The sequence below is a fragment of the Carassius gibelio genome, chromosome A21 (genome assembly GCF_023724105.1).
Source record: "Carassius gibelio isolate Cgi1373 ecotype wild population from Czech Republic chromosome A21, carGib1.2-hapl.c, whole genome shotgun sequence".
Taxonomy (NCBI): Eukaryota; Metazoa; Chordata; class Actinopteri; order Cypriniformes; family Cyprinidae; genus Carassius; species Carassius gibelio.
Window position 1 is genome coordinate 22,466,502 of NC_068391.1, and position 13,101 is coordinate 22,479,602.

At 42.1% G+C, this 13,101-nt stretch overlaps 1 protein-coding gene across 1 annotated transcript in view; it reads right to left on the minus strand.

The window, feature by feature from the left end:
• kif4 (kinesin family member 4) overlaps positions 1-13,101 on the minus strand; it is a 152,491-nt gene that overhangs the window by 65,509 nt on the left and 73,881 nt on the right. The window contains exons 18-22 of the mRNA XM_052536367.1: positions 9,738-9,848; positions 9,543-9,626; positions 4,088-4,201; positions 881-1,036; positions 276-373 (exon numbers count right to left, since the gene is read on the minus strand). Of these exons, the coding sequence (XP_052392327.1) occupies positions 276-373; positions 881-1,036; positions 4,088-4,201; positions 9,543-9,626; positions 9,738-9,848 (563 nt within the window). The remainder of the gene's footprint in view (positions 1-275; positions 374-880; positions 1,037-4,087; positions 4,202-9,542; positions 9,627-9,737; positions 9,849-13,101) is intronic.

A 13,101-nucleotide genomic window follows, 5' to 3' on the forward strand; every position in this document is an offset into this window, starting at 1 on the left:
TTTGACATGAACCAAGAGAAAACATTACTGTCACAGCCACGAGAGGGCGGCTGTAGGTGGTCATGTTTTCACTTGGTTCTAAATAAATGCGACTTATAGTCCAGTGCGACTTATATATGTTTTTTTTTCCTCGTCATGACGTATTTTTGGACTAATGCGACTTATACTTAGGTCGAAAAAACAGTACTGAAATGTGAAGACAACAAACAAATTCAAAAATATATGGTTTATTAATTATACATTGATTCACTGTGGTCAGTTATAGTATGACTCACCTGAGCCCCATCTCAGTCTCTAGACTCTCCACTTGCTTGCTGATAGAGGCCTCTAGCTCACCCTGGCCTTCCAACTCTGAAATTGTCAGTGTACGACGCTGAGAAAGAAAAAAAAGCAATTAAAATTTTCAAACATTGAGAAATGCATTAAAACATCATGTTGTACACCATATAAATTGAGTAGTTTAATTTAAGCAGGGCTCTGTGTTCTTAAACGGTTGCATTATCAGCTCACCCAAACATACAGAGCAGCACAATCTTGGAGCAGGTCCATTTACATGCAGACCATTTTAAAACACAAACCGTAACTTTAATTCATTAATGATCTCCATCTCATCTCAAACTCGGTACTGTCTAAAGTGCATTTCCAAGAGAAAATATCATATATTATTGTAATTTTATTAGAGTCCCCTCATCAAATATGTGTCGTTGACAGACAAGAATGGATTAAAACTGCTCAATTGGATTAAACTGATGGACAAGTACTTCATTTTTGTTCTGAAGATCTTGTGGGTTGTCACATGGGTCTACCTTACAAGCACTGTGACACAAATGCAGTGAGCAGTGTGCTAGTATTCCATATTGAACATGTGTGCCAGCCTTACCCTAACTTTGGCTACAGGTCTCTCTCCTGCATCCATCTGCTGCCGAAGCTGAGAAATCTCCTCTGCTAGCATCTTCCTGTCCTCCAGCAGGTCCTGTAGATGCCGACGGGCTTCTTCTGTGCTCACAAGCACTTCTACTTCATTCAGCAACCAATTCTTAACCAATCAAAAAACAATTGCAACATTTAAATTTAAGATGCAAATGCATGTACATTTATATTTTTGTCCTGTTTTCTGAAGTTCACAACATGAACTTGCACTTAAAGCTGCAGTAGGGAACTTTTGACGCTCTAGCGGTTAATAAACAGAACTGCTTGCGTCTTGCGGAAGATTTGCATTGTAGCTGGAACTACTTGTCTCTGTTTATGTCTATGAAGAATCACAAAGGTACTGGGTTACTCCGCCGCGGTACCCCAGAAGCAATCTAAAATAGTATAATATAAAACACTTATTATAGGTGCACCCTAGTGATTCAGGACAAGCTAAAAACACGGTTTGGAAAATGGATTCATGGTGTACTCGCTTATTATATACATTTTTCTACATTTTGAACACAAAGTTTGTATGGTCCGTAACTGCAAATGGCAATGTGACCACTGGGAGGAGCCAGAGGAGCTTGATTTTTTCACAGATTATCTGTCTCATATTCTACTGTCAGGACATAATGACAGGTTTAACAAATATGTAAAAAAAATATATATTTACAAAAGTTACCTAATGCAGCTTTAACTTAGAAAGTTCTTTAAAAATGATGTCATGATTTTTCCCCCCAGGTAAACTGCCTACTAGAAATCTTTTGTTGAGCAAGACCAAAAATTAGAGCATATAATTATGGTACCATGAAATCTAAATCACATCACAACTACCGTAATCAGCAAGATCAGCAATTCTCAAGTATAAACAAGAACCTGAATAAAAGCTTGCAGCAGGGATTTATTTGTATACGAGTGAAAACTTCCTATGGGGAAATCAATGTAACTATATGAACTTGTGTAAAAATGCATAATGTTTTATTGGAAATAGGGATGCACGATATATCGCCCACCATATCGATATCAGCCGATATGTGTTAATTTTTCTGTTATCGTTATCAAACCGATAAGATAATTTTGCTGATATCTTAGAGCCAATAAATAATGCATTATTTCCTGCAGAGACACTTCAGATGTGCACTGTTCAGCATTATGCTTTTAAATAGCTTGTTATATCATTGGAAACACTTCGAAAAGGATAATACACTGAACTGCAACATGTGCAGGGCAAGTGTGTCATATTATAATGAGATTATTAGCTATTGTAAAACAATTTAACAACTTTAACAGTAATATTGGACATAAATTAACATGTTAAATAGAAAGTATTAAAAACAGGTAAGTTCACATATTTGAAGTTTTTTTTTTTTTTTTTAAGAATTTAACTGATGCATCGGTCATGCAGCGCTCTGGACCGCCCACCTCATGATGAGCTCGACGCACCGCCACAGAAACAAGAATGAGATGAATTCTAACATAACTGTGGCATTAAACTCAGTAAGTGAGGGCTTGTTTAAAATACTGCACATATATAGGTCGTTCAGATTACTTAAATGAAATACCTTATATCTACAGACGATGTATGTCTGTTTGTAGATGGAGACTTGTTAACGGCCAAAACTATGTTTATTGCATGCATCACAGTATGGAGTGCATGAAAATAATAATAAGGGGGCAGAGCGAACTTATCCATAGTGGTTCTCATGAATTCCTTCTACATCATCACCACATAGTGTGCGTTATAAGTAATTAGTCTTTAAGAGCAGGACTTCGTGAGAACCACTATGGATAAGTTTGATCTACCATCTTATTATTTTGTCTTTATTTGTAACGCCAAGAAAGGTGTTTCTGGTATCAGTGAGCGCGGAGGGGAAGTTGTTGCTACTCACAGACTCTGCTGCCGAGTGAGAGAGATGTTTCACCCGATTAAAAATGAAGCAAGCACAGCATATCCGCCAAAAATCAACCTGCAGCAATGCTCGACGCTTGGATCGCCAAGCTTTACTTATGTAGGTCTAATGGCAGTAAATAATATGATGATATGACCATGCAGTCAATACAGATATTTAATAAAAACCTTTTTAAAAAAAACAAGCACGGCTGTAACATAACCCATTAAAAAACGCACACCAGGTCTACACCGGAAAAGAGTGGCGCGATCCTACAAAAGACAACAGAACCCAGTCAAGTCAAGTCACCTTTAATTATATACAACTCCAATTCCAATCTTTGTAAAATGGCACAGCTTCTTAAATCTTAGCGTCTTAGTCAGTCAAGCATTAAATTATTGTATTAAGCACTATTTAATGATATAACTTTAGTTATTAGAACTAAAACTTGGTAACCATGTATGAATGTATATTTGTAATTTTAACTGAACTTAAGACTGGTGGTGATGCTTAAGATAATGTTGGTTATTCAGGGTTTTTGTGGGAAAAAAAACTTATAGATCAATTATTATTAAAAGATAATACTATAACTAACCCTATACAGCACGCTCTACCTTCATTCCGTGGCCAAAATAATTCAGTATGTTTGTAATGTTATGTTCATAACGTAGCCTATAAATGTATATATATATATATATATATATATATGTATATATATATATATAAAAATGTATATATATATATATATATATATATATATATATATATGTATATGTATATGTATATATATGTATATGTATATATATATATATATATGTATATATATATATATATATATATGTGTATATATATATATGTGTATATATATATATATATATATATATATATATATATAAATAAATAAAAAACAGGAGAGTTTCAAAGTGGCTTAGGCTATCGTGCGTTAACTTTTTCCTTATCAAATGCCAAACTAATAACATTGTAAGCATCTTTAATTGCTGCTTTCTGCTGTGCAAATTTTGTTTGTGAGGAAAACAACAGTACATTTTTGTGAGGTTTTACATCGTTTTCAAAATTATTCCGATATTATCACTAATATTCGATATATCGCTCAGCTCTAGTGCCTGCTAATATTTTTTAATGGAGCTAACAAACTAATAAGAATAATTTTATTTTTATTAGTCATCATTAATAAATAATATTAACTACTGCAACAAAAAAAAGATAAACAAATGACAAATAAGGAAAACAAACCAAACTCTTTTTTTCCTCTCTAAGTTAGGTACCTTGATTCTACTGCTGACACCCTCTGCTCCACGGTTCTGTACTTCTTTGCGTTTCTCTGCAACTTCACTCCTCTTCTGTAGAGCATCTTTCAGACGCTTGTTAGCAGCAGCAGCCTGTTGATGCACATTTAAGATTACACCTTACTTTATAGGGAAACACTGTAAAACTTAGTGGCGATGGTGCCACTGCTCTGAAATGTTAGTCTGGAGTCCGGAATTACTCGGTGTGTGTGTGTTTGTTTGTTTGTGTGTGTGTGTGTAGGAGCGGAACAAGCTCCACCTCAGACATTGAGAGCAGATGACAATGATGACAAAAAGGCAGCACGATGTGCAAAATTTAATTTATGTCATTTACAAAATTGTATCTCATGCAGTGTGTAATGTAAACTGAATGTGAATGTAAATGATCTGTACGATCTGCTATCACCTCCCAATATAAAGAATCAACTCAGCCTAAACGAGTCATTAATACATTTGCATAATGAGTGCCCATGTTCTACGTTGGCCGGCTGTGAACAATTTGACCCCACCCACAAACATGTCATTCTACTCTCTGGGAGTTTAACGCGGGATTCACAAAATTCTTGCTGCAGAAAGATGGATCAGTATACTGTTTATTTGGACCAGCTGCTCCACTGACTCACAACCTGTAAGTATGATAAATAATAGATGTGTATATTTTCTATATAGTTTAAAATACAAAACTATTGAAATAGGCATATTGTTTCTGACACTGCTGTAAGCCGTAGACCAAATCACAACAGACTAGGCTATCTGACCAATTTAGAGCAGAGCAGGCTCCCGGAAAGAAGGTTTTAGAGAGACTGAATCTTATAACTCCTTTGAATAAATCCTTTGAGAATTGCTGGAAAATTATTGCATATTATATAATATAAAATGCATATTTTGAGAAAACTAAAGCGGTTTTTTTTTTTTTTTTGGACCTTGCATTCATGTGATCCTTATGTAGGAGACTCCCAAAACAATATTAGGAGCTGTAAAAAATTCATAAAATGGGCACTTTAATATTTATCATAATTTCAGTTTACGACACTTCATATAACAAAAACGTCTAAGGTTACGTATGTAAACCTGGTTCCTCGAAGGAACGAGACGTTGCGTCGAGAACGATTGGGGAACGCCCCCAGCGTGACATCTCTGAATCATGTGTGTAATCAGTCCAATGGATGGGCGAGACGTCATAGGCGGGTGACGTCAGAGACAAGGAAGCATAAAAGCCGGAGAAACACAGCCGGCACCAGCCTCAAAGGATGAAGCAAGCGCCTGCCAGAGATGCGGGAAGTGTGGCACTGCGACGCAGCGTCTCGTTCCTTCGAGGAACCAGGGTTACATACGTAACCTTAGACGTTCCTCTTCAGGAACTCGAGCTGCGTCGAGAACGATTGGGGAACGAGAATGCCCACGCCGCCAGACTTACAAATCTCTGCCAGTGTGGGAAACGAGAACGTACTGGAGGCCTCAGCGCACCGCAGAGGAAACGTGTAACAAGGGGGTGTCTGCCCACTGACTGGCCACAGAGAGGGGCGTGGTAGGCCGCAATGGCCGCCACGTAGGCCTTCAGGGTGGAGTGGGTCAACCCTGCGGAGAAACGGGCCTGCAGGAACTCCAGCACTGTACCAATCGGGCAGTTAACTGTGTCGAAAAGAAGTGAAAAGTTTCCACCTCAAGGCATATAGTTTTCTCGTAGAGGGAGCTCTGGATTGGAGGATGCTCTCAACAACCTCGGTTGAAAGACCGGAAGCTACGAGTTGTGCCCCACCAGGGGCCACACCCATAACTTCCACAGCTCCTGGCGGGGGTGGACTATGGTGCCCTCCGCCTGTGAGAGGAGATCCCTCCTGACGGGAATCTCCCAGGGAGAGCCGTCTAGGAGTGAAATCAGGTCCGAGAACCATACTCGTCCCGGCCAGAACGGGGCTACTAACAGCAGCCGGACTCCGTCCCGGCGCACTCTGTCCAGAACTCCCGGGAGCAGAGCAATCGGGGGAAAGGCGTACAGACGAAGCCTTGGCCACGTCTGTACCATGGCGTCCAGCCCCAGTGGAGCTGGATGAGTCAGAGAGAACCAGAGGGGACAGTGCGATGTCACTCGAGTAGCAAACAGGTCCACCTGAGCCTGGCCAAAAACTCTCCAAATCTGCTTCACCACCTCGGTGTGAAGCCGCCATTCCCCGGGCCTCGGCCCCTGCCTCGACAGGATGTCTGCTCCCATATTCATATACCCAGGAATGTGAACCGCTCTGAGCGAGAGGAATTTGTCCTGGGCCCACACAAGGATCTGGTACGCTAGTTTGTTTAGACGGCGTGAGCGCAGACCTCCTTGGTGGTTGATGTAAGAGACTGAGACTTCTAGCATCTCTAGGCAATTGATGTGCCATGTAAGATGGTGACCACTCCACAGACCGCGGGCAGGGTGGCCACTTATGACCGCACCCCAGCCGGTGAGGGACGCATCCGTCGCTAGCATCACGCGGCGACAAGGAGCTCCCAACACCGGGCCCTGAGACAAGAACCCAGGCTTCCTCCACATATCCAAGGCACGTAGACAGCGCCGCGTGACCTTGATCATGCGAAGTGGGTTTCCCCTCGGGGAGAACCGCTTGGTCTTGAGCCACCACTGTAGGGGTCTCATGTACAGCAGGCCAATAGGCATCACGTTGGACGCAGCTTCCATCAGACCCAGCAGTTTTTGAAACCGCTTGACAGTGAGTGACTGGCCTTCTCTCACTCTCGCGACTGCGGCGAGGATCGACTCGATCCGAGCAGGTGACATGCGTGCCTGCATCGTGGTCGAATCCCACACCATGCCCAGATAAGTGGTTCTCTGTACTGGAGAAAGCACACTTTTCTTGGCGTTCAGTCTTAACCCCAGCTCTCTCATGTGGGCGAGAACAACATCTCGATGCGAACCGCCATCTGCTCTGATTGAGCTAAGATCAACCAATCGTCAATACAGTTCAGTATGCGGACACTTCGTGCAAGGCCAAAGGGAAGTACTCGATATTGGTACGCTTCGCCCCCGAAAGCAAACCTCAGAAACTTCCTGTGTAGGGGAAGGATGGAGATATGGAAATATGCATCTTTTAGATCTATCGTGACAAACCAGTCCTCGGACCTGATCTGAGACACAACCTGTTTGAGTGTGAGCATCCTGAACTTCAGTCGATTGACTGAGCGGTTCACTAGCCGCAGATCTAAAATGGGACGCAACCCCCCATCCTTCTTTTGAACAATGAAGTACCGGCTGTAGAACCCTGACTCCCTGTCGTGAGGAGGGACCACCTCGATGGCCTCCTTCCTCAGAAGAGCGTGCACTTCCTGTTCCATAACCAGAGCCTGCTCGGGACCCACCAGCGTGGGTGAAACCCCGTTGAATCGAGGATGAGGAGAACCAAACTGAATCGTGTAGACTCTTTCTACAGTGTGCAGGACCCATTGAGATACATTTGGCAGTAGTTTCCACGCTGCTAAATAATCTACTAAGGGAGTCAGTCTCTCGAGACTGACCTCTGGTGTAATGAGAACGGCTAGCTCGGTGCCCTGTAATGGCGGACCGGCAGGAGACAACCGAACTAACCGCTCTAGAGACCTCCGCGGAGGCGGCGAGCCACTCAGCACCGCTACGTTTCTGGGCGGTAACTGGGCGTGGTGCTCGCGGGAGACCGCTGCGCCCTGTAACTCCGGCAGGGTTGGCAGAACGATCTCCTGAGGGCACTGAGGCGAGACGGACACCGTGTAATGCGGTGTAACCCGCTGCACCACAGAGGGGACGTCCCTCATAAGCCCCGGGCCAGTGGCGTCAGGGCTTATTGGCCTTAAATACGGTCCGCAGATCCAGCTTAGACTTAGAGACACCCGACCCAGAGCATCGTCTGGACCCACGGCTCCGCTTAGCTGGAGGAGCATGTGAGGCGACACTCTGTTTTTGTGCCTCCCTGTATGAGGAGCTGGTACTCGGCGAAGGCTGCCCCCGCCCGGCAGCCTCCGGATTTAGAGAGCGACGTGGGAGGAACCGCTGGAACGCCGCCGCCTGCTTGCGAACCTCCTGGTACCTGTCGACGACAGAATTAACAGCGTCGCCGAACAGGCCCGAGGACACAAGCGGGGCGTCCATGAGACAAACTCTGTCCTTTTCTTTCATGTCAGACAGGGTGAGCCACAAATGTCTCTCTGCTGCTACCATTGCTGCCATGGACCGCCCAATAGCACGAGCGGTCTCTTTGGTAGAGCTCCGTAATATCCTCAGATCTCACGTGCTCTTGCTCATCTAAATCTTTCAGCAGATCGGCTTGGTACGCCTGTAACACCGCCATGGTGTGCAGACACGCACCAGCCTGAACGCTAGCGAAGGCTCCCTCGGTGAAGAGAGCCCTCCTGGAACGGAGAACATGCAGGGCAAGCCGCTCGCAATGCGGGTAGTCAGCTCTCTCTCTCGCCGACTCTGCATGCTCCGCTCCCAGGCAAACAACGCACAAACTGTGTGTATCCCCGCCTGAGATATAGCGAGGACAGGGAGGAACACACAGTCTGAAACGCTGCTTGCCTTCGCCCATTTTGTGTTTTGTCTTGGAGGGTGCTTTTGGCATACTTTTGGGGATGACAAACAACACTAAATAAGACTCACAAACGTAAAGTTTCTTTGAACAGTACAGACACACAGAGAGCGCTCGCTGAAGACAGAAATGCTGGTGCCGGCTGTGTTTCTCCGGCTTTTATGCATCCGGGTCTCTGACGTCACCCGCCTATGACGTCTCGCCCATCCATTGGACTGATTACACACATGATTCAGAGACGTCACGCTGGGGGCGTTCCCCAATCGTTCTCGACGCAGCTCGAGTTCCTGAAGAGGAACAACAGCTCTTTCTATGCATCATCCATTATTATGCCATTTCTACATCATTGCACATTAACGGTTTCAATCTGATCAAGTGTTTACATGTCCTCTCGATTAGATTAGAAAAGGTCTATACTACCCATTCTAATTCAACCTTAATTTAATCCAGGTTGAGCTAAATCTATTCAGTGAGATTGAGCCATTAAAGCATTTGTTCTATTTATTCATTTGTACAACAGCTTGTAATGTGTTCATTTGTTCTAAAGTTAACTTATATTTGATAATATTTTAACTACATTTATAAACTTTTTTTGCTAGTAGCTTTTGGTGTGGTAACAATATTCGAATCAAAAACTGTAAACTAACTTGTATCTAAAATTTCGGTGTTATATAGGCTTATGTATTACAATGAATAATAACATGTGTCAAAACAAGAAAAACAATAACTTTCACTTTTTGTGGCTGGGCCGATAAAAAATTTGGCATGACGAGTAAAAACTTGAACCATTATCATATGAGCAAGGTGATATGATATATATCTAAAAAACTGCAATTACAAATTACTTAAAATGATTTAAAGCATTTGGGAAAACAGCTCACCTCCTCTGTCTTCCGACGGAGCACACTGGCCTGTTTCTGGAAGTCTCTCTCCAGTTTGAGCATCTCATACTGTCGTTTACGATCCTGAAATATATATTAAAAAAAAGTGAAAATATGAAAAAAAAAAAAAAAAAAAAAACTTTACACAACTTCTGTCATTTTAACAAAAAAAGTTTGATTAAGATAGACTCTTACTTTCTCTTTGAGCTGCAAAACTTCTTTATCTTTCTTTTGCTTCCACAAACGAAACTTCTCAGAGTCTTCTTTCATTTGCCTCATGAGCTGCACCCGCTGGGACTTCATAGCCTGCACAGATCAACCAATATATGGTGTATGAATAAAACTCAGTCTTTCCACAAATTATCAATTTATATGCAATTATTTTTTTTTATTTTGTATGCTGCTATCACTTAACCACAGCCAAAACAACATTATTATGAGTATTTGTAGTGTTTGGTTAGGATAATTGATGGGTGGTTACACTTCATGTCTTAAGAGACCCTTTTAGAGTTTTGACATTTGCTTATACGTTTCAAACCTGCCCAACCACCCACATTTATATGGGTGCTAAAGTTATACCACTATCAAGAAAAGTTTAGATAAATCAGCTCTCTCTTGTCTCCCCATCAAACTTCAAACCCATTCCAAACAGGAGTAAATGACTCCCGTGCCGGGGCACCAATGGCCTGACTAGACCAGTGGTCTGTCTCCACAATTTCAATACACAACATACACAGACATTTTCTTTATTTTAGTCTATAATGAATCCGTTACAATTGCATCTGGTACATGAATGTGTTGTTTGTATGTTTCCCTATTACATTAGTAAAGTTTTCTCTGTTTATTTGTACAAGTTAAGCTCTAAATGCTTATATTTACATGTATGAATGTATGTCTGGTTTAATATCTTCTAGATGTTTCGTTCAGTGTCACCAACTGATTAATTTATTGCTAAAAGTTGCTAAATTACGTTGTGATGTCATTGCGTCACGTGATGAAATCAATGCCAAACCATGATACAAAACAGCATTTTTACATAGAATTCACAACGAGTCCTATTTTATTTCCCAGGTTTTTTTTTACCTGTGTTTTAAATTCAAGTTCAAGTTCATTTATATAGCACATTTAAACAGCCGCTAGACAGACCAAAGTGCTTTACAGAACAAGCATATAAAATAAAAGCAGCAAAACACACATAAGCACATAGAGAACAACTAAGCTAAGATTAATTATAAATCAAAGAAACAAATGTAAAATAATAAGAACAGTCTAAGAAAAGTAATCAATACGCTAACGAGAATAGATACGTTTTGACCAGAGACTTAAAAACAGAGAGGTTGGGAGCCGTTCTGATCTCTAGAGACATGGTGTTCCACAGACAAGGCCTGCCACCGCAAAAGCACGCTCCCCTCTACGCTTAAGTCTGACAGGAGGGACTACCAGCAGCGCCTGGTCGTGGGATCTGAGACTTCTGGCCGGAATGTACGGATGAATAAGTTCAGAGAGATAAACCGGTGCTAGGTTGTGTAAAGATTTGAAGACACAGATAAGAATTTTAAAATCTATTCTCTGCCGGACTGCTAACCAATGTAAAGATCTGAGGATGGGAGAGATATGATCATATTTGCGATGATTATGGATGAGTCTGGCCGCAAAATTTTGGACTAACTGAAGACGGGTGATTTGAGAATCTGATATACCGCAATATAGTGAGTTGCAATAATCCAGCCGACACGTGATGAAAGCATGAACCGCCATTTCCAGAGTTATTGGAGTGAGAAAGCCTTTGATTTTAGATAGTTAGCGAAGTTGGTAGAAACCGGAACTGACTACAGATGAGATGTGTTTATCAAACTTTAAAGACTGGTCAACAAGAACACCTAGATTTAAAGGGAGATAGACCCACCAAGTCTGGGCATGTGCACTGGGACCTTTCACTCGGGCTGAAAACAATGACCTCGGTCTTATCATTTGCGTTGAGAGCACTGATCTATACATATAATATAGATCAGTGGTTGAGAGCGTTTGGAAGCTGTGACAGCTGTGAAGGCTGAAACTGAAGGAGAGCAGCAGCAGCAACGACTCGCTCCGAGTGGGGCTCGAACCTGGGTCTCTGATGGGAGGGGACGCACTAACAAGGAGGCAGAGATATTTTAAGCAGTTTTACTCACCGCCTGTGGTTCCAACACACAATCGTGACCCTTTTTCGTTGGGATTGCATCATCCTTAAGAAATAAACGATATGCAAATCCGTCGTCAAACTGGGCTTTGTTTGTAAAACAAGCATTTTAGAAATGCAAGGAACAAACACTTGCACAACTCCGTTGATGTTCTGTAAAAATAAACTCCATCCACTGGTCCCTTAATGCTATTTTTTCTTTGGTAATCTGTGCAGGGTTGTCTTGCCCTGGCAACTAAAAACACACTTCTTTTGTGACATTTCGCGACGCTCTCGCTCTGGTCAGTGGATGTCTGTGCTCTCATTTCTCTGCTATATGGGAGCGCGCGCTCTTCCGGCAAACGTGCCCTCAGGACCCATATAAGGAAATTCCGCTCCATCTAACGTCACACAGAGCCATACTCGAAAAAAAACTTTCCGAAACTTGTGACAAACCGGAAGGAGTATTTTTGGAACAGAAATACTCCTTCAAACGTACAACTTAATTTTTGAAACTTTGTCCATGTTTAGCATGGGAATCCAACTCTTTAACAGTGTAAAAAACTCAGTATGCATGAAATAGCATTTCACCCCCCCTTTAAGATTGGCCGGAGCATAGCCAGTGCTTAGACACTTGTTAATAAGGGATACCATACCTGGACTCACAGAGTTGATGATTAATTTTAAAAATCTCGGGTGAATGATATCATTTGGGCAGAATAAAGGTTTGAGCTTGGTGCTCACATCCTTCAGTGTCTGGAGGTTAATGGGAACAAAAGCCTCCCAAACACAGGAGGTACGCGGCATAATAGGGGGGAGAATTAAATTGGGGCAGATACTGATTCTTAATTTAGTGATTTTGTTAATATAAAAATCTCTGGAAGTCTTCACATAGAACATCTGAGGCAACAGACAATTTAGCAGATGGGTTTAAAAACAACGAATGACAGAAAACAAGACCTTAGGGTTAGAGTGATTGGATTCAATTAAGTTTGAGAAGTATGCGGCTTTAGCTGATTTAGCAGTGTTCTGGTATGCTGTAAGAGTCTTTGAACATGCGGAAGGAGACACTTAGCCTGTCCCGTTTCCATTTGCGTTTGGCCTTTCTACATATTTGTCTTTGGTGACGAGTGTCAGATTTTGCTGAAGTTGTTTCAGATGCAAAGCTCATTGGAGGATCTGCCTGTTACTCTGCTGACGTAGGATGCTGGTGTTTTAGCAAGTTGGGAAAGAGAGGTTGTGAATAAGGTAAGCCTGTCGCGATATACACTTACATCATGTAGGTTTCTCTTACTGTCACTATGTTACACACTAGGTTAGCGCGGGAGGTGAAATTTTTGTATGTTTTTGTTTGATTGGTTACAGTAAGGTTAGTTATGGTGTCTTGTACGCTGAAGATGT